This window comes from Oncorhynchus clarkii, chromosome 13 (assembly GCF_045791955.1).
Source record: "Oncorhynchus clarkii lewisi isolate Uvic-CL-2024 chromosome 13, UVic_Ocla_1.0, whole genome shotgun sequence".
Lineage (NCBI taxonomy): Eukaryota > Metazoa > Chordata > Actinopteri > Salmoniformes > Salmonidae > Oncorhynchus > Oncorhynchus clarkii.
The window spans coordinates 58352555-58374750 of record NC_092159.1 but is presented as its reverse complement, the minus strand read 5'-3'; the positions used below and the strand labels follow the sequence as shown (position 1 = coordinate 58374750).

At 41.1% G+C, this 22196-nt stretch overlaps 2 protein-coding genes across 2 annotated transcripts; one reads left to right on the top strand and one right to left on the bottom strand.

Moving 5' to 3' along the window:
• The first annotated feature begins 4846 nt into the window (after positions 1–4846).
• LOC139424079 (metalloproteinase inhibitor 2-like) lies at positions 4847–9232 on the top strand. The gene is made up of 5 exons (XM_071175774.1): positions 4847–5093; positions 6303–6373; positions 6967–7069; positions 8697–8818; positions 8971–9232. Exons 1-5 carry the CDS (start codon positions 4964–4966, stop codon positions 9097–9099), a joined length of 555 nt encoding a protein of 184 aa, XP_071031875.1. The 5' UTR covers positions 4847–4963; the 3' UTR covers positions 9100–9232.
• Positions 9233–13578: 4346 nt separating this feature from the next.
• On the bottom strand, positions 13579–17188 carry LOC139424078 (metalloproteinase inhibitor 2-like). The gene is made up of 5 exons (XM_071175773.1): positions 17069–17188; positions 15801–15896; positions 14380–14473; positions 13902–14026; positions 13579–13757 (listed from the first exon to the last, which is right to left on the bottom strand). Exons 1-5 carry the CDS (start codon positions 17186–17188, stop codon positions 13599–13601), a joined length of 594 nt encoding a protein of 197 aa, XP_071031874.1. The 3' UTR covers positions 13579–13598.
• Positions 17189–22196: the final 5008 nt, after the last annotated feature.

Here is a 22196-nt window from a genome sequence, read left to right as displayed (position 1 = left end):
TATGACTTGTTTGTGTAGCATTATATTAGGACTGAAAGGGAACACCCTTGGCAGAGTTTTCATCAAGCTTGGACTGAGTTTGTGAACCTCTCCAGACATCATAATAAAGAGGGATTCATTTCATATTGACATCAGGTGTCCCTGGTGTTGAATTTCCACCACACCATGCAAATAAACTGATATCTCTAGCTTGAACAGACAGATTTTGATAGAGATTTGTGTATTATGCCAATTAGATTTCCGTGGGGCGTGGTCCTCGACTCTTACACTTAAGGTGTAGACTACTAAAAAATGTGTGCCACACCCGACCCATGTGACCTGTGATTTCCGTGAATCTGATTGGTCAAAGAGGTGGCACCACAGGTCCCTGAGTGGTGGGGACATTTTTTTTCTTCTGCTGTAAAGTTACCCCAGAGTTTTTTTTTACTGAATGCAACAACACTGTAAGGAATTTGAGTAGGCGTAGCCTAAAACTGACATTTCTAGTTCATCCCCATTGTTTAAGTGAAAGACGGACAGTTTATGACATTTTATGGTAGCCAGGCAAGTTGAGCCTGCTTTGTGGTTGTCCCATTAGGCAGAGGATTTTTTTAAACTAAATACAACCAAACTGTAAATAATTCCAGTAGGAGCTTCACAAAATATGTGTAACTTTTAGTCAGGGCGAGCAGAGTGCGAGCCACTTTATCCTGTTACTCCAGCTGAGATACACTATATAGCGGTAACTCACCTAGCCATGCTAGCTTCGCCCTCATGTGGGTGCTAACAAGGATGCTAAGTAGTGCTACGTATCAACAGCCATTGTCAACCAATCAAGTAGGGGTTGGAAGCTCTGGTGAGGTTCGATTGTTTACTCGCAAGCAATATCACCAAATATTTGCTTGATGATCAGCTTTGCCCAACTTTAGTCCCGCCCTGTTCAGCTCCCTCTCCCATGCTGCATCTCCCAGTGGTCCCTGGCAAGTCCATTTTGCACTGCTTTACTTTCATTGAAAATGAATGGGAAGCTGTTGTTTCACCATGTGATACAGTCTCTAGTGTATACGCCCTGTCAGACGTGAGCTGCACGTTGAAATCTTGAAATCACGCTCTGCAAAAGTTTGGATTATGTGTCCGATGTAGCAGGCCAGAAAAACAGATTCTCTGCTTCCTCCCTGTTGTCTAATTAATAGACCGACAAAATCAAATCAAATCAAACTTTATTTGCCACATGTGCCGAATACAACAAGTGTAGACTTTACCGTGAAATGCTTACTTACAAGCCATTAACCATCAGTACAGTTTAAAAAAAAGAAAATATTTATCAAGTAGGCTAAAATAAAAAGTAATAATAAAAAGTAACGCAAATAAGAACAACAATAACGAGGCTATATACAGGGGCACTGGTACCGAGTCAGTGTGTAGGTTATATACAGGGGGCACCGGTACCGAGTCAGTGTGCAGGGGTACAGGCTAGTTGAGGTAATCTGTACATGTAAGTGAAGTGACAAGTTCTGGCATTTCTGCATGTAAACAACTATTGGGTAAATGACCATAATCTTCAGCAACCATAAAATACTGCTGATTTGGCTGATGGGAAAGTGCCTTTCAGACCTTAAAGTCAATCTCTGTGTGTAGGGTATGACATAGTGATGAATCAGTAGCAGAATAGTTTTATATGGGCCATGGTGGCCTTTTCTAATCAGGTCACACAGATTTAAACTCCTGGAAAAACTCCTGGCCCTTTAGGGAGAATGAAAACCCTGTCATACTGCAGCAACCTTTCTCATATGAATTATATTTTAAAACTGGAATAACAGGGGAGTTTCCCTTACACAGACACAGAGACAACTGTGAATAGACAATACAACTAACAGGACAGAGCTTGTTTTATGCAGTGTTGCATCATGTAGGCCCAGGGATAGAAATGGCCTGTGTCCAAAATCCTTCAATTCCATCCCTGTGTATTCATACCACTTGACTTATTCCACATTTTGTTGTGTTACAGTTTAAATTCTAAATTGATTACATTTATGTTTTTTCTTCACCCATCTACACAGACTACCCCATAGTGAAAATATGTTTTTTAAATCATTGCAAATTTTTTGAAAATTAAGTACAGAAATATCTAATTTACATACGTTTTCACACCCCTGAGTCAATACTTTGTAGAAGCAACTTTGGCCACGATTAAAGCTGTGGGTATCTTTCGTTAAGTCTTTAAGAGATTTCCACACCTGGATTGTACATAATTGACCTATTATTCTTTTCAAAATTATTCAAGCTGTGTCAAATTTGTTGTTGATCATTGCTAGACCATTTTCAAGTTTTCTAGCAGACTTTCTAGCAGATTTAAGTCAAAGCTGTAACTCAGCCAATCAGGAACATGCACCGACTTCTTGGTAAGAAACTCCAGGGTATATCTGGCCTTGTGTTTTAGGCTACTGTCCTCCTGAAAGGTGAATTCATCTCCCAGTGTCTGGTGGAAAGCGGACTGGACCAGGTTTATTTTTAGGATTTTTAAAATGTGGTTTATTTTTTATCCCGAAAACTCCTCAGTCCTTAATGATGACAAGCATACCCATAACATGATGCAGTCACCACTATGCTTGAAATTTTGTGGAGTGGTACTCAGTAATGTGTTGTATTGGATTTGCCCCAAACATAACACGTTGTATTCAGAACAAAAAGTGAATTGCTTTGCCACATTTTTAGCAGTATTATTTTAGTCCCTTATTACAAACGGGATGCATGTTTTGGAATATTTGTATTCTGTACAGACTTCCTTCTTTTCACTCTGTCAATTAGGGTAGTATTGTGGAGTAACTACAATGTTGTTGATCCATCTTCAGTTTTCTCCTATCACAGCCATTAAACTTTGTTACTGTTTAAATGTCCCCACTGGCCTCATGGTGAAATCCCTGAGCGGTTTTCTTCCCCTCTGAATTAGGAAGGACGCCTGTAACTTTGTAGTGATGGGTGTATTGATACACCACCCAATGTATATTTAATAACTTCACCATGCTCAAAGGGATATTCAATGTCTGCTTTTTCTCCCATCTACCAATAGGTGCCCTTCTTTGCGATTCATTGGAATTACTCCCTGGTCTTTGTGGTTGAATCTGTGTTTGAAATTCACTTTTCGACTGTGGGAACTTACATATAATTGTATGTGAGGGTTACAGAGATGAGGTAGTCATTAAAAATTCATGTTAAACACTATTTTTGCACACAAAGTGAGTCCACGCAACTGATTATCTGACTTGTTAAGCACATTTTTACTCTTTAACTCAGGTTTGTTAGCTGTGCCCAGTAATTGTCCACACCTGATCTTAATGAGTGCTTGTTTCCTTGGAAATGGGTGTGTTTGAATAGACTCACATTAACAGCTTCATATGACTTAGCATGCTAGCTCCATCCTGGTGGGACAGTGGACTATTTCCATGGATAGAGAACAGAAGATTCAACGACAAAAAATGAATTCCAAAGCAAATGAATTTCCATGTGTCCTGTCTGTGCTTAGAGTTGGAAACAGTCAACCCAAACTAAGCTAGCAGTATTATTAAAAGTCTTATGTGAAACATGTTCTCAGAATGTTTTTGAATTATCTTCAAATAATAGAACATTAATAAAACTACCCAGGAAAACTTTCAGGGAACCATAGTAAAACATTTTCAGAACCTCTGTACAACCTAAAAATAAACGTTCCCAGAACAGGTGAAGTTCACACTTCAGTTCTCAGAATGTTTAAAAAACAATACGTTTTACCAGGTAGGAAACTGAGGGCTTTGTTCCCAGAACCAATGGGAAAACAAAAACCTGCATTCCCACAACTTCCAAGGAACCAAATGTGCTTGCTGGGAGGCTTTCAAACGGCACTTCAAACAGATTCTAATTTTGGTGCGCATAGAATGATGTCATTCAAATGTATGTTCCACGGCAATTTTTCTTCACAATATGATGCAGATAGGCTCATTCTGTTCAAGACAACCCAGGCTATAACGTATGTCATCCTTGTAACTAAGGATAAAAAATAGAGATCATTAACATGAGTTTTCAAACACAGAAATGTGTGTGGTTTGCTTGTATGACATCAAAGTGGAATTTATTATAATCCTTAATGTCACATCTTTCATAACACATTGACTCATTTAATGCAATTCCCTCACTCAAACAACAACAGATGTGGAAAAGTAGCCCAATTATCTGGAGGGAATGTGTTATCTTCTTGTCTCTTGTGGTGCTCAAGTTTATAATGGCTGTCCGCCAAAACCGGCTGCCATTTTCATCTCATATATGGGATGACAGGGGCAAGTGAACTGAGCAGTTGGGCAAGTTCAGCCTGCTCTAAAATTTCCCCAGGTGTTTTTTTATTTTTTTTTTACTGAAAACAACAAAACTTTAAAGAATTCCAGTAGGCTTAGCCTATTTTTATATTGAACCTTTATTTAACTAGACAAATCAGTTGAGAACAAATTATTATTTACAATGACGGCATTCCCCGTCCAAACCCCGGTCCAATTGTGTGCCACCCTATGAGACTCCCAATTACGGCCAGATTGTGATACAGCCTGGAATCGAACCAGGGTCTGTAGTGACACCTCAAGCACTGATATGTACAAAGAGAGAACAGTGTAGAATGCCCCCCCCCCCCAAAACGGATCTTTCAGTTTCATCGTCAATTTATGGCAACTGGGCATGTTGAGCTTGTGGTTGAGCCATTAGTCAGAGGATTCTTTTTAATTGAATGGTTGCGGTTCTGGATTAATAGAATGCTCAGCCTACCATAGGCTGGGTTCTGACTGGGGGAGGAGCTCACAGCCTGCAATAAATAGCGGATGATTACGTTGAGGGGAAAATACTTTTAAGAGTTATCCGTCGGTCTGGGAACAGTCCGAAGGGAAATACGTTCTTTTGTCATTTACGCCTCACACCTTTACTCGGCTCCTTTTGTGATATTTGGGTAACCGTAATTAGTTTCCAAATGACGCGGTATGTAAGCAGTTGTTTCATTACTCTGTTCGTGCTGTTCCTGTGGCGGGTCGAAGACATCGCAGATGCGTGCAAATGCTCCCCTCCGCATCCCCAAAAGGCTTTTTGCGATGCAGAAATCGGTAAGGCAATTTTGGCAACATTTTACTTTTCAGCCTTCACATGTTGAGAGCTATTAATACGCAGCATGCAAACATTTGATGTATTGTCTGTGGTCGTAGTAGAAATAATTAGGACATGATCATTAAGCCTATTTACATCACACAATTATATACAAAATAAAATAGGCGACAGTGAGTTGGGCTATCAACCTTGTTCCTGGAGAGCTATGCTCCTGTAAATGTTGAATCCAAACCTATTTCTAACGAACCTGAGTCAATTTATCAACCAGACAATTATTAGAATCAGGTGCGCTAGATTAGGGATGGCGCAAAAACCTACAGGACTGCAGCTCTCCAGGAACATGGTTGAGAGCCCTGCGTTGCTTTAGGAATAAAGTGTCACTACACATTTTATTTGAGATGTGTTTACAAAACATTAAGGACATCTGCTCTTTCCATGACATGGACTGGCCAGGTGTTAACTATGATCCCTTATTGATGTCACTTGTTAAATCCCCTTCGGTGTTGATTAAGGAGACAGGTTAAAGAAGGCTGTTTAAGCCTAGAGACAATTGAGACATGGCTTGTGTATGTGTCATTCAGGTTGACTGGGTAAGACCAAAGATTGAAGCGCTGTTAAATGGGGCAATGGTAGTATGTGCCAGGTGCACCTGTTTGTGTAAAGAACTGCAACGCTGCTGGGTTTTTCACACTGAACAGTTTTCTGTGTGTATCAAGAATGGTCCACCACCCAAAGGACATTCAGCCGACTTGACACAATTGTGGGAAGCATTGGAGTCAACATGGGCCAGCATCACTATGGAATGCTTTTGACGCCTTGTCGAGTCCATGTGCCAATGACTTGAGGTTCTGTTCTACGGACTAGTCTTATAGCAGCAGCTAATGTACAGCATCTTCCTACCTGAACCAATCTACAGAGGGCATGTTTAAACTGGGTGTGTCAAATTAAAAGCAGAAGACCAGAACTAGGAATGTAGGACCAGCAGGGAAATGGACTCAGTCATCTGTTTTGACGTTAACCTAGCCAAAATATTACACCCAGTCTTAACTTATGCACAAACATTCTGAACCGACTGTTGGGTATTGGGTCTGTAAAGCGTTCTACACTGTTCTCTCTGCTCCATATCACCCTTACACCATCAGTGTGACTGACCAGTGTACCAGAATAGATTTCAATAATGTTAGATAAACCATGTCTCCCTCTTGTAGTGATCAGGGCGAAGGTGGTTGGAAAGAAAGCGGTGTCTAACGCCATCAAGTATGACATCCAACAGATCAAGGTATGATCAGCCTTTCTATTAAGTGGTTGTTGTTCCTTCCTGCATTGACACATTGAAGCCCCCTGAACCCCAGTCTAACAGCTGGGCCCAGTTCTCTCTCTTCCCCTTGGCTCCAGCCCTTCAATGTCTACAGATCTGGATAGGTATAAGCAGTGTCGTTGTGGAACTTCCACCATATGAAATTAGTATACTTCTATAAAAAGCCTCTCCCTAAAGTGTTGACGTTCCTGTTGGTCCATGTCTATGGTGACATCCTCTATATGAACTCAGCTGCCACTTCATTAAATCTATCACTACATTCTCTAACAGATGGTTAGTTGGCCCTCTGATGTCACAGGTTGCTTCATTTCTATATTTTAATTTATAAAGCCATTTAACTTCCACTGTGCCTTACATCATTATTAACCTTTAGTCATGAGCTAGTTGTCCTTGAGGCTGGGTGTGGTAACTGGAATTAATGATCGCTTGCACCTTACAGATCTGTGAATATCAAAGGGTGAAGACTGACAGTGCCTGAGAGCAGTAGTCGGTGAGGTTCCAAATTATATATGTGGATGTTTGACAGATCCTCTGTTCTCCTTGTGATTGGCTAGATGTTCAAATGCCCAGACCAGGTTATCCACGCCATCTTCACTGCACCATCCCCAGCTGCATGCGGTGTGACTCTGGACCTCAACAAGGAGTATCTCTTCACAGGTGAGGTTCTCACTACGTTACCCACGTTCTGTTGCTAACACTGGTTAACCCTATCAGTCCTCAGACTCCTGCACAAATCAGCTTTTCATTTATCTGCATGTCCAGCCCTTAGATTTCACCTCAAGTGTTTTAGCACTTTTATTTTCAGGACAACCAGGGCTACAAGTAAACCACAAAACAATTTGATGTGGACTTTGGCATTAATGAGTTTCATTGACAAATGTTAACATGAGGTCTGCCAAAGCTTGATATTATTTTTAATTAACTTTAACTAAGTCAGTTAAGAACACATTCTTATTTTTAATGACGGCCCCTTCAAGGGAAGAACAACAGATTTTTACCTTGTCACCTCGGGGATTCGATCTTGCAACCTTTCAGTTACTAGTCCAACACTTTAACCACTAGGCTACTTACAGCACTCATAAATGTTTATCTTCTCTTTAGAAGAACCCCTTACCTTCTGTCTCTTACCTTGTGCACATCATATAGAATAACATGTTACATGTTCATGATTCTTAGCTTTTCATTAATCTACTGAACATAAATATCAATGCCACAGCTTCTAAAAATTTAACCTTGTTACAATTCAAATAAGGAAATCAGTAAATTTAAATATGTTTATTAGGCCCTAATCTATGGATTTCACATGACTGGGAATACAGATTTGAAACTGTTGGTCGTAGATACGGTACCTTAAAAAAAGGTCATGGATCAGAGCCAGTATCTGGTGTGACCAACATTTGCCTCATGCAGCTCAACACATCACCTACGTGTAATTTAGGCTGCTTGTGGCATGTTCAGCTCGACGTTGCTGGATATTGGCTGGAACACTTCGAACCAGTGCATCCCAAATATGCTCAATGGGTGACATGTGTGAGTATGCAGGCCATAGAAGTTCTTCCAGGAATTATGGGGAGATCGTTGCGACATGGGGCCATGCATTATAATGCTGCAACATGAGGTGATAGTGGCGAATGAAGGGCAAATTCTCTAAAACAGGTGGCTTATGGTAGAGAATTTAATGTTAATTTATCTGGCAACAGCTCTGGACTTCCCTGCAGTCAGCATGCCAATTGCATGCTCCCTCAACTTGAGTCATCTGTGGCACTGTGACAACTGCACATTTTAGTGGTTTTTTTATTGTCCCCAGCACAAGGTGCACATGTGTAATGATTCTGTTTAATCAGCTTCTTGATATGCCATGCCTGTGAAGTGGATGGATTATCTTGGGAAAGGGGAAATGCTCACTAACATGGATGTAAACAAATCTGTGCACAACTTGAGAGAAATTAGCTTTCTTGTGAAATTTCGCCAGTCTCTTATTTCGGCCGTTGAAACATGGGACCAACACTATAAACTCAGCAAAAAAAGATGTCCCTTTTTCAGGACCCTGTCTTTCAAAGATAATTAGTAAAAATCAAAATAGCTTCAGATCTTCTTTGTAAAGGGTTTAAACACTGTTTCTCATGCTTGTTCAATGAACCATAAACAATTAATGAACGTGCACCTGTGGAACGGTCGTTAAGACAATAACAGCTTACTGACTGTAGGTAATTAAGGTCACAGTTATGAAAACGTGGGGCACTTTCCCCATGGTACATTGACTCACTATCTCCTCTGTCTGTAGGCAAGATGGAGACTGGAAGGATGTATGTAACACTGTGTGGCTATAATCCGCCCTGGGAGGACTTGAGTGCTGCACAAAAGAACAGCTTGACTCACCGCTACCAAAGCGGCTGTGATTGCGAGGTGTGTGATGGAATTAGTCATATTACTGTACACCAATATTTACACAGCACATTTTCTAAAAGGGAGTATATTACTCTGGTCACATTGGCAAAACACATGAGCTAGAGTATTGGTATAATAATCAGTGATCTTGGTCTCCCTCTGCTCCACAGATCATCCACTGCACTTCGCTCCCCTGTCCGATCAGCACCACAGATGCATGTCTGTGGATGGACTGGGGGACAAACAATAGCCAAAACCTTGCCTGTATCAAGAGTAATGGTTCTTGTGCTTGGAAGTAGTTCCTAGATATTGGGGACTCTACAGGCTATACTCTACAGGCCATCCGCTTAGTGACTCCAGATGACAAAGCTGCCAATGTTGGTTAATTTAAAACTACACGTCTTGCTGGTCACTTCTTGTAAAATAAACAAATCAAATGCATTGTTAATGTCTTCTGCCATTCATTTTTTTAAATTGATGTTAAATTTAACTGGAACCAATGCTGTTATCAACCCCAAATTGTGATCAGTGTTGTCCGATATGGTTATTTGTAAATGGAACAGTATCCCTGAAGCATCAAGCAGGGCGTAATGTAGAATGTTCAGATATGTTCTATACATGAAGAACAAATTGTCTTCTCTGACATGAAAGTAATCATGTTGGCTCTAATGGCGTTTCTATCTGGAACATTCTACATTTGTCTACTGATTGTGCCCCTTTAGTAGTTTGGGTCTAAACCAGGGCTTTACCTATGTAATGATGTTGACCATTAAACAACTGACTAGCTCTGTAATATTCTTTAGTGGGATGACTAGTTTATTTCAGTCATTTTGCAGACCATCAGACCAGGGAGCGTTTTGAAAGCCTTCTAAAGAAGAGCAGTAATTGGTCGATGTAGAACAAATCAGACATTGATTCTCAGAATGGTGAAGTTAATAACTAGGTATGAAACCACCCAGACGTGTCCCCACCATGGTATTGGGCATCTGCTGACATTTGAACTAACCTGGTTTAGAAGACAAACTTGCATACAATTGCAGAGAACATTGTATACATTTTGGCCAACTTTTTTTGATCAGATGGTATTGCAAGGTATGCTTTGTGTAGGATATACCGTGCTGGCATATGCAGCTGTAGGTTTTAAACCCCCATTCGAGGCTGTTATATTTCTGTAAAGAGTTTGCTTGGCTATCTGGAATGGGTTATTTTCTGTTAAAATAATAGCTTTCTATAGACTATGCCTGACCTTTGATTTCCGTGAATCTGATTGGTCACAGGTGTCACAAGTCCCAGAGTGGTGGGCAATTTGTTTTCTCCTGATTGTAACAAAGTTCAGCTTTTCCCCACATGTTTAATTTTCACCAGATGGGTGCAGTGAAATGTGTTTTTAGAAGGTCAGTTAAATTGATGTTTGTCCCTGGAGCAAATTGGAGGTAAGTGTCATGTGCAAGGGCACACAGACTGCTCAGTTATTCCAACCAGTGACCTTTGGGTTACTGGCCACACTAACCACTAGGCCAGTGTTCTTGGTCCTGGAGGACCCCCAACAGTACACATTCTAGATGTATCCCTGGACAATCAGCTCATTGAGGGCTTGATGACAGGTTGACATATTGAATCAGGGTTGCTTGTCCAGGATTAAAATACAAATGTTTACTGTTTGGGGTACTCGAACCAGAGTTGGAAAACACTGCACTAGGCTACCCAGAGTTGGGAAACACTGCACTAGGCTACCCAGAGTTGGGAAACACTGCACTAGGCTACCCAGAGTTGGGAAACACTGCACTAGGCTACCCAGAGTTGGGAAACACTGCACTAGGCTACCCAGAGTTGGAAAACACTGCACTAGGCTACCCAGAGTTGGAAAACACTGCACTAGGCTACCCGCTGCCTTCAGCGCCATCGCCCCATGCTTGCATTGTAGGCTGCCTCGTCACTGTTTGTAATCAGGCCTACCTCTGTCGTGTAGTCAGCTAATTTGATTGAGTTGGAGTCGTGCTTGACCGCTCCGTCCTGGATGAACGTTGTCTAGAAAGCAGACTATGAACTTCATTGAATTACATGTTGGGCAGAGATTTGAGTACAGGTATAATTACATCAACTTTTCAAAGCGCGGGGAGTGCTTTCAGATTTGTCACTTGAAGCATGTGCAAAACCATAAACGCATGCATGGGTTCCGCAAGTATGTTTGCCGATTTATACTGTCATTTGCACATGGCTACAGAAGCCTATAGCTTCAGTCTCCATCTAATTTGTTAAAACCTCGAAGGATCTGCCCCTTTTTATTCAATTTTCACCTAAAATGACATACCCAAATCTAACTGCCTGTAGCTCAGTACCTGAAGCAAGCAAATGCATATTCTTGATACCATTTGAAAGGAAACACACGTTTTTGAAATGTGAAATGCATGTTATATTCTCCTACATTAGATCTGGTAAAAGATAATACAAAAAGTATGTACAAAAAATATATATATTTGAAATGCAAGAGAGAGGCCATAATGTATTATTCCAGCCCAGGTGCAGTTTAGATTTTGGCCACTAGATGGCAGCAGTGTATGTGCAAAGTTTTAGACTGATCCAATGAACCATTGCATTTATGCTATAAAATGTATATCAAGACTGCTCAAATGTACCTAATTGGTTTAACTTTTCAAGTACAAAACTGTTCACTCTCCAAACAATACCATGGTATTATTTTTGCTGTAATAGCTACTGTAAATTGGACAGTGCAGTTAGATTAACAATAATTTTAAGCTTTCTGCCAATATCAGATATGTCTATGTCCTGGGAAATGTTCGTTACTTATAACCTCATGCTAATCACATTAGCCTACGTTAGCTCAAACGTCCCGCGGGAGGGACAATGATCCCGTAGCGGTTTTAAAAGGCCAACGTTTCATAAACTTTACTTTGGAGAAGGTGATATGCTTCGGTTTGCTGCCTTATTACTGGTTTCAAATTGGTCTCGAGCAATCATAAGGCAAAATAGATCTTAAACATTTGTCATTTATATTTACAATTCCCTTATTCATATAACTTTCTCATTTACCTATTGTACACGTCATCTTCCAATCTTTCAGGATTTTTATTTCCCAATATTTTGTGTGTAAAGGACCTCAACACTATTTATTCCGGCTGACAGTTTCCTAACCCTAAATAATATATACAAGATCAGAGTACTGTCTAGTGCCGCGTTCAAGTGCTAGTCGGAATTAGGAAACTTCTGACTTGATAACTGGTTGAACACGGCACATGTACACTGCATTCGGGAAGTTTTACGACTTTTTCTACATTTTGTTACATTACAGCCTTACTCTTACTCCTTCCTCAATCTGCAGATCCTTTCAAGCTCTTGTCAGGTTGGATGGGGAGCGTCGCTGCAGAGCTATTATCAGGTTTCTCCAGAGATGTTAGATCGGGTTCAAGTCCAGGCTCTGGCTGGGCCACTCAAGGACATTGAGACTTGTCCCGAAGTCCTGCCTGTATGCTTAGGGTCGTTGTCCTGTTGGAAGGTGAACCTTCGCCCAAGTCTGAGGTCCTGAGCAGGTTTTCATTAAGGATCTTTCTGTACTTTGCTCAGTTGATCTTTCGCTAGATTCCGACTAGTCTCCCATTCCCACAGCATGCTACACTGTACGTATGGTGCCAGAATTCCTCCAGATGTGACACTTGGCATTTAGGGCAAAAAGTAAATATTGGTTTCAGGTGCCTTTAGGTAAACTTCCAGTGGGCTATAATCTGCCTTTTACAGAGTGGATTCTGTCTGGCCACTCCCATTGTCTAATTGGAGTGCTGCAGAGATTGTTGTCCTTCTCCACAGAGGAGCTCTGTCAGTGACCATCGAGGTCTTGGTCACCTCCCTGAGCAAGGCCCTTCTCCCCCAATTGTCCAGGCGGCCAGCTCTGAAGAATCTTGGTGGTTCCAGACTTCCAGTGAGGGAGGTTGTGTTCTTGGGGACCATTGAGCCTGCAGACATGTTTTGGTAACCTTCCCCACAGCTGTGCCTAAATCCTTTGAGCTCGGACAATTCCAACCTCATGTCTTGTTTTTGTGCCGTCAACTGTGGGATGTTAGGTGTGCCATTCCAAATCAATTTACCAGAGGTGGAATCCAATGAAGTTGTAAAATGATCCAAGACAGGATGCACCCAAGCTCAATTTTGATCCTCATAGCAGAAGGTCTGAATACAATTACATTGGTTAATAAAATCTTAACCTTTGCCATTATGGGTGTAGACTGAAGATAAACGTATTTAATCCATTCTAGAATAAGGCTGTAACTTGACATGTGACAGAAGGGGGTCGGAATACTTTTCCGAATGCACTGTACTACCAGTTATGAAGTCGGAAATTTCTGTTCTTGTTAGTGCTGACTAGCACTTGTAAACAGCTGAATGTTCATCCAACTGAATACAATCTTATAAAGCAAGGAAGAAACAATGAGTTGTTTAATTTGGTCAATGACATTACAAAGCTGAAGCCCTGGTTTAGACAAACTATTTCAGGACCATGTTCAATAATGCATTCAGTTCTAGTTAAACAAGCAAATTAAGGACACAAGAAATTAGTACTTGAAGCGCTATATTTGAAGTTCATTTTTATTGTACAAGTGATATTTTCACAAGATGGTTGCCCTCTTTCACATTGACCATTTCCTGCAACCTGTCCTCTGACACCAACTTGACAAGTTAATGTAGGTCTTGTAATTGTTAGAAACTACTTAATTTATTTGAGTTTGTAGCTTTTTTTCTGTGAGTAGATGGCCTGTAAAGTTTAGGGGTCATCAATATCCAGAAACTACTTGGGCAGTGCCATCCCCTTGTACCAGGCACAGGATCCATCACCCCCCTTGATACAGGCAATGTTATTGTCCCAGGGTCTGCTTTGGCCAATGTCCATCCACAGGCACTCATCCGCGGTGCTGATCGGACAGGGAAGGGAAGTGCAGCGGATGATCTGTGGATCGGAGTAGGGAGAGAAAGACCAAGATCACCGACTGATCATTACCCAAATACTGTAGCTCTTGCATTTTCCAATGGTGACCAGAGTGCGAAGAAAGTCTGCTGTGTAAATATACAACATATAGTAATATTAACACACCGTGCAATCACAGCCGCTTTGGTAGCGCAGAGTCAAGCTCCTCATTTGTGTGTCACTCAAAGCCCCCCAGGACTGAATGAAGTCACACATTATTACATGCACTGTTCCATCAGTATTCAGCCTGCCTGCAGACAAAGGAGACAATATGCTGTAGGGAAAATGTGGTGTAGGGTAAAGCTGGCCTTCAACACTGTACTTGGATTAGTTTCTTTCCACATATGGTTGGTATTGTAGGAGATGAGCCTAGATCTGTACCTGGGGGAAAACTGCAACCTGAAACGGGAAAAAGTACCGATGCAGCCCGGAGCTATTCATAAATAATGCATTAGTTATTTGTAAGTAATTCTAAGTGTAGAGAACGTCATTTCTAAAACCTTTGTTTTCTTATACAAGATGAAGTCAACAGTAGGTCATGAGGCTGTAAGCATTTCTAACCAGTGCTGCTAATGGACCTTAGGTAACCTAGTGAGAACCGCACCTGTGAAGAGATACTCCTTGTTGATTTCCAGAAATGCGCGACACGGGCCTCCAGTGGAGATGACGTGGATATCCTGGTTAGGACCTTTGAACATCTAGCCCACCACAAGGAGAGAAAGGATCCGTCAAACATCTACATATACAGTTTGTTCTATATGGCATGTAGGGACAGCTTAACCTCACTGGTCTCCTTTACAGAGGAGCCCTGAATCACACATTAAAATACAAGCAGAACAGAAGCAGTCATAAACAAACATTCAGTAATAAGGTCCTCAACACTTTGCCCTAGATGCAGCAGAACAGAAGCAGTCATAAACAAACATTCAGTAATAAGGTCCTCAACACTTTGCCCTAGATGCAGCAGACAGTTTCACAACAAGGCACAAAACAAACATTCAGTAATAAGGTCCTCAACACTTTGCCCTAGATGCAGCAGAACAGAAGCAGTCATAAACAAACATTCAGTAATAAGGTCCTCAACACTTTGAATTGCCCTAGATGCAGCAGACAGTTTCACAACAAGGCACAAAACAAACATTCAGTAATAAGGTCCTCAACACCTTGCCCTAGATGCAGCAGACAGTTTCACAACAAGGCACAAAACAAACATTCAGTAATAAGGTCCTCAACACTTTGAATTGCCCTAGATGCAGCAGACAGTTTCACAACAAGGCACAAAACAAACATTCAGTAATAAGGTCCTCAACACTTTGAATTGCCCTAGATGCAGCGGACAGTTTCACAACAAGGCACAAAACAAACATTCAGTAATAAGGTCCTCAACACCTTGAATTGCCCTAGATGCAGCGGACAGTTTCACAACAAGGCACAAAACAAACATTCAGTAATAAGGTCCTCAACACTTTGAATTGCCCTAGATGCAGACAGTTTCACAACAAGGCACAAAAAAATATATTTACCTAACGGAGTAAAGACCGAAGGAAATTTCCAAAGTTATTCATCCCTTATCCCAGGTGTGGTAACTCATGTCTAAAGGTTAGTAATGCTTTTAGTGAGGTTTCGTAAAGGGATTAATAAATTAAAATATTGCAATGCGTCAACCTACGTGACATCAAACAGGACCAACTTCCTAGTTGAGAATGTAGCGTTGAGTACTAGACCTGTCGCCCATAATAAAGAGGCATCTGAATTCATATAGATGATGTCACCATTGTCTAGGACTGGTAGGAGGGTTGACTGAAACATGCCTCTTGCTCAGTGCTAAAGGCATGACTCATTTCTATAAATAACCCCTTTTTATTAATGGTGGAAGCTCCACAATTACACTGCTTATACCTATCCAGATCTTCAATCATTTAAGGGTTGGGTCCAAATTGGGGCCATCTGTCAGACTGGGGTTCAGGGGGCTTCAATGTGTCAGTGCAGGAAGGAACAACCACTTAATAAAAAGGCTGATCATACCTCGATCTGTTTGACGTCATAGTTGGTGTTACCAGACACAGCTTTCACGCCAACCACCTTTGCCCTGATCACTACAAAATAAGAGACATGGTTTAACTACTGAAATGATCAATTTCTGGTACAATAGTCAGACATCAGTTTCAGGGTGTTAAGTGATCTGAGAGAACATATAATCTATTACAGACCCAAGATGTCAGGCTTTAGCACCATGCTCTATCAACAGAGCTTGCTCCCTCAACAGCAAAGTCATCACTCAATCATTTTAGAGAATATACCACAAATAAAGTCTTCACTTTTCAATAAACTCAACAGGAACTATCCTCAGGGAAGCGTGTTGCATGTCATCACACCTCTTTACTAACAAACAGTAATTGAGTCAAGGTACATTTCTCTAAAAGGTCAAGTAGCTGCTCATGATGTAGTGCTGTCTAACACCCACAACCATCCTGTCTTACCATACTGCATCAGTGGTTGAAGTAGAACGAAAGGTGCCAATACACTTAAAATCACAATGCCATATTGATGTTTTACAGTGACTAACCCATTTTATACGAGGTTCCTATACTCACGTAGTTGTTACATTGTTGGTAACACAGCTATCAGCACATGTCAAAATAATAGAAATGACATCTAATTTATAGAATTAACAACCTGCGAGATAAACAGCGGCAAAATCTGAATTAGTGAGTAGTTTACAGAAGTGACATAGTTTAGAAATGTAGAGTAGACCCATTTGCCATGTAGGCCTAAATTATTCTGATGAATTCTCTAAAATGTCAAGTATGTGAGGCGTTGGATAATGTCATGTTGAACATTTCGTTTAATAACAAGTCAGTCATCTTTAGGCCTAGAGCAAGGATGGGAAACGCCAGTCCTCACGGATCAGAGTAGTGTCATCCCCGCGGGTGTAATCGTCAAGCAGATTCTGTTACAAAACGTTTTGCAACAGAACCGTTTTACACCAGACAGAAAACGCAAACGAGAGTGTGGTAAAAATTCAGGTAGGTCCCTCACCGTTTCAATTGGTTCTTAAGTGGCAAACGTTTCCGTAATGAATACACCCAGGTGTAGCCCATATTGTTACCGACTTAATGTAAATACTTGCGAGAAGATGTAAATACAGGCCTAATGATCATGTCCTGAAAATAATTGCGAAAGAAAATGCATAACATTGTTGCATGATGCGCATTGACAGGGTATAGTAGGCAGCCTACCAACACGTGAAGAGAAACTACAGACGTCGGTAATGCAATTTAGAAATTTCTGACATCTGCATTGCAAAAAGCCCGTTGAGGATGTACACTCATGCAAGTGCAAGCTTCTGTGATGTCATCGACCCGCCACAGGAACAGAACGACCAGAGTAATGAAACTTACGGACCAAGTCATTTTTAGAAACTAATTAATTTACTGTCCACTCTATAGAAGACAAACAATATTGCTACCGTTTACCCCTCCCTACGACAGTTCAGGTTATTACTGCGCGAAAACCTTCTACATACTACATGGAATCAGCCGGCTTTTATTGCAGGCTGTGAGCTCCTCCCCGCAGTTAGAACCAAGCCAGTGGTAGGCTGATCACTCTATTCATCCTTAACCACAATCACCTGTTTATTGGACAACCACAGAGCAGGCTCAATTTGCTGACATAAATGGCATAAATTGTCTGCATTTCACTTAAACAATGGGGATGAACCAGCAATATAAATTTTAAGCTACACCTACTGGAATTCCTTATAGCTTTGTTGTTTTCATTTATTTATTTTTATCACCTGGGGCAAGTTTAAAGCAGGCTCAACTTGCCCAACTGGTCAGTTCACTTGACCCAGGCAATGGGGTAACCCTTAAATCTCTGCTACAACTAGGTTCCGGATTTTCATCTGGGTACCATCGGGAGAAAAAAAAATGCCACACCACCAAATCACAGGTCGTGCAGGTCAGGCATGGGACAGGAAAATAACTTACTCCCATCAGACACAGACACAAACTCTTTACAGCAATGTTGTAGCAGCCTACACCTCAACGTTAGTGATCTGACCTGCTGCATCAGACTGATCAGCTGTAGGCCTCTATACGCCCTGTCCCATCTGGCCAGGGGAAACAAAGTGGTGGTAACAATGTTGTAGCAGCCTACACCTCAACGTTAGTGATCTGACCTGCTGTATCAGTCTGATCAACTGTAGGCCTCTATACGCCCTGTCCCATCTGGCCAGGGGAAACAAAGTGGTGGTAACAATGTTGTAGCAGCCTACACCTCAACGTTAGTGATCTGACCTGCTGCATCAGTCTGATCAACTGTAGGCCTCTATACGCCCTGTCCCATCTGGCCAGGGGAAACAAAGTGGTGGTAACAATGTTGTAGCAGCCTACATCTCAACGTTAGCGATCTGACCTGCTGTATCAGTCTGATCAACTGTAGGCCTCTATACGCCCTGTTCCATCTGGCCAGGGGAAACAAAGTGGTGGTAACATTATGTGTTTATAGCATACGCCACTTTATTTGTCTTAAGAGAAAATGTGAATGTGATCAACTTCGGTTCATATGGCATATTATTATATAACTTTGGTTGTCTAGGCTACCTAGGCCCAGAGGTGGGAAAAGTAGTTTACTCAGTTGTCATTGAGTAAAATGACTCAAGTAAAAGGGAAAGTAACCCAGTAAAATACTACTTGAGTAAAAGTATTAATATACTAAAGTAGTAGGCTACTTCAACCTATTTTTAACGTATTTACTTTACACCATTGCCTATGCCTTCTTTAATCCAACAATCAAATCAACAAATAGTGATGACATAGGCTAGACTGTTAATGCACCTGTAACTGGTAATTACAGGCAAACAGTATATGGATCACTCTATGGAAGTAGTGCACATTGGGGGTTGAAAAAAATATGTAATTTGTGTCCTATTTTTCCCCAAAACTTTCACTTACCCGAAAATGAGAAGACAGTTGTTAACACAAAGAAATGCCACAACTTGTCAGTCTCTTAGTTAAACAATAGGGAGGACGCAGGAAAATCTGTTTTAATGGCCTGCTACTTCAGACATGTAGGCCTAACTGTTACAGTGTGAGATTATCCTCCATGAGAGGCTTGCACTCTCATGAACATTTGAACATGCAGCTCATGTCTGACAGGGCGTATACACTGGACACAGCATCCCGAGGTGAAACAACAGCTTCCTATTCATTTTCAATGGAAGGAAAACAGTGAGAAGAGAAGTGGGCGTGGACTGGTGGGTAATATCTTCTCTCTCAAGGCCATCAGACTGTTAAACAGCCGTCACTAACACAAAGAGGCTGCTGCCTACATACAGACTTGAAATCATTGGCCACTTTAATAAATCGATTACTAGTCACTTTAATAATGCCACTTTAATAATGTTTACATATCTTGCATTACTCATCCCAAATGTATATACTGTATTTTATACCATCTATTGCTTCTTGCCAATTCCGCTCGGTCATTGCTCATCCATATATTTATATGTATATATTCTTATTCCATTCCTTTACTTAGATTTGTGTGTGTTAGGTAGTTGTTGTGGAATTGTTAGATTACTTGTTAGATATTACTGCACTGTCGGAACTAGAAGCACAAGCATTTCACTACACTCGCAATAATAACATCTGCTAACCATGTGTATGTGACCAATAAAATTGGATTTGATTTGAATGGTTGACAATGGCTGTTGATGTGTAATACAACATAGCATGCTTGCTAGCTTGTTAGCACCAACATCAGGGCGAAGCTAGTGTGGCTAGGTGAGTTACCACTATAATAGTATCTCGGCCAGTCAGAGCAATAGGGTAAAGTTGCTCAAGCTCTGCTCGCACTGACCAAAAGTTATGCCTCCAGTGTAGCAGGTAAAAAAAATAGACTTATTTTGCAGCCCTACTTGAATTTTTATCAGTTTGGTTGTTTTCAGTTTTAAAATGTCCCTGCTTATTGGGACAACCACAGAGCAGGCTACACTTGCCCACCTTCCATAAATGCCATAAATTGTCCGCCATTCACTTAAACAATAGGGATGAACCAGAAAGATCAGGTTACGGCTACGCCTGCTGGAATTCCTCACTGTTTTTTTCTACAATCACCTGCGGCAACTTTAGAGCCTCACTTGACCCAGGCAATGGGGTAACCCTTAAAGTCACTGGTACAACTACACTATATATACAAAGTATATGGACACCCCTTCAAATTTGTGGATTGGGCTATTTCAGCCACACTGAAATAGAGTGTGGCTGAACAGGTGTATAAAATCGAGCACACCGCCATGCAATCTCCATAGACAAACATTGATAGTGGAATGGCCTTACTGAAGAGCCTTCTTTAATCCAAAATATATCAAATCAATAAATAGTGATGACATAGGCTAGACTGTGTTATACAACTGTTATACACCAGAGGTCTGTCTGTAATAAAGCGCTGCTCTGCTTTCTTGACATCACTATCAATAAAACAAGTCCTAAAGGCCCTAGTTTTGTCACCCCTGGACTACTGCCCAGTCAAATGGTAAAGTGCCACAAAGAGGGACATTGGCAACTTACAACTGGCCCGGAACAGAGCAACACAGCTGGCCCTTAAAACTACATGGAGAGGTAGCATGAATAATATGCATGTCAATCTCCACTGGCTAAAGTGGAGGAGAGATTGACTTCATCACTGCTTGTGTTTGTGAGAGGTATTGACGTGTTAAATATACCGAGCTGTCTGTTTAAATTACTAGCACACAGCTCAGACATCCATGCATACCCCACAAAACATGCCACCAGAGGTCTCTTCACAGTCCACAAAGCTAGAACAGACTATGGGAAATGCACAGTACTACATAGAGCCATGGCTACATGGAACTCTATTTCACATCAAGTAACTCAAGCGAGCAGTAAAATCAGATTAAAAAGCAGATAAAACAACACCTCACGGCACAACCCGGACTGTTAGGACACACACGCACACATTGTAAATTGTAGTAATGTAGTATTGTACATTTTATATTGTAAATGTGTAATATTAGAGTAATGATGCAATAATGTCTTGTATGATATATTGTTTTATTTATGATGTAGGCTGTTGTTTTGCTGTGATGTAATTGTTTTATTTATGATGTAGGTTGTTTTGTTGTGATGTCATTGTTTTATTTATGATGTATGCTGCTGTTCTGTTGTGATGTAATTGTTTTATTTATGATGTAGGCTGTTGTTTTGTTGTGATGTGAATGTTTTATTCCTGTTTGGAACCCAGTAAGAGGAGCTGCTAAATACTAAAAATACTAAATACTTTTGCAAGAGTGAAGCACCTATTAATTTCAAATCAAATCAAATGTTATTCGTCTCTGTCAGAGTCTGGAAAAATGTCCGGAAAAATAAAATACAATCAAACATCCACAAACTAACAGAATAACAATCCCGCACAAACCTAGGCGGACCTAACAGGCTTAAATAGAAAAAAAAATCAAGAAACACAATAAGGAACAGGTGCAACTAATAAGACCAAACGAACAGAAAAGGAAAAAGGGATCTGTGGCGGCTAGTAGACCGGCGACGATGACCGCCAAGCACCGCCCGAACAGGCAGGGAAGCCACCTTTGGTGGGAGTCGTGACAGTCACATGCTCTGAATACAACGGGTGTCAGGCTGTGGGTAACTGGTGCATGGAATCAGGCACAGGAGAGCAGAGATGAGTGTACAAGGTCATTTATTCCACAAACTAACCAGTTTAAAACAAATGCTAAAGGTGTGTGAAATAACCGGTCACTCGTAAATAACAGGCGTAATAACGAACCCGGCAAACAATACCAGCCAACACGTAACGACTTGAACCTTATATAAAACACGCACACAATCATGGGGGGAAACAGAGGGTTAAATAATGAACATGCAACTGGGGAATAGAAACCAGGTGTGTAGAAAACAAAGACAAAACAAATGGAAAATGAAAAGTGGATCAGCGATGGCTAGAAAGCCGTTGACGTCGACCGACGAACGCCGCCCGAACAAGGAGAGGGACCGACTTCGGGCAGAAGTCGTGACAACGGGTGTTGACTTTACCATGAATTACTTGCTTACGACCCTTTCCCAACAATGCAGAGTGAAAAAAATATGATTAAAATAGTAACACAAAAGGAATAAAATACACAAGAATTAAGCTATATACAGGGGTACTACTACCAGATCAATGTGGAGCTATATACAGGGGTACTACTACCAGATCAATGTGGAGCTATATACAGGGGTACTACTACCAGATCAATGTGGAGCTATATACAGGGGTACTACTACCAGATCAATGTGGAGCTATATACAGGGGTACTACTACCAGATCAATGTGGAGCTATATACAGGGGTACTACTACCAGATCAATGTGGAGCTATATACAGGGGTACTAGTACCAGATCA

Bases quoted from the DNA above. Each gene is read 5' to 3' on its own strand.
- LOC139424079 (XM_071175774.1), top strand. From the start codon at position 4,964: ATGACGCGGTATGTAAGCAGTTGTTTCATTACTCTGTTCGTGCTGTTC. The intron at 5,094-6,302 runs GTAAGGCAATTT...TCCCTCTTGTAG, and splicing joins TTTTTGCGATGCAGAAATCG to TGATCAGGGCGAAGGTGGTT. The intron at 7,070-8,696 runs GTGAGGTTCTCA...CTCTGTCTGTAG, and splicing joins CAAGGAGTATCTCTTCACAG to GCAAGATGGAGACTGGAAGG.
- LOC139424078 (XM_071175773.1), bottom strand. From the start codon at position 17,188: ATGACTTGGTCCGTAAGTTTCATTACTCTGGTCGTTCTGTTCCTGTGG. The intron at 14,474-15,800 runs GTATGATCAGCC...GTGGTGGGCTAG, and splicing joins ATGACGTCAAACAGATCGAG to ATGTTCAAAGGTCCTAACCA. The intron at 14,027-14,379 runs GTGCGGTTCTCA...CTTTGTCTGCAG, and splicing joins CAAGGAGTATCTCTTCACAG to GCAGGCTGAATACTGATGGA.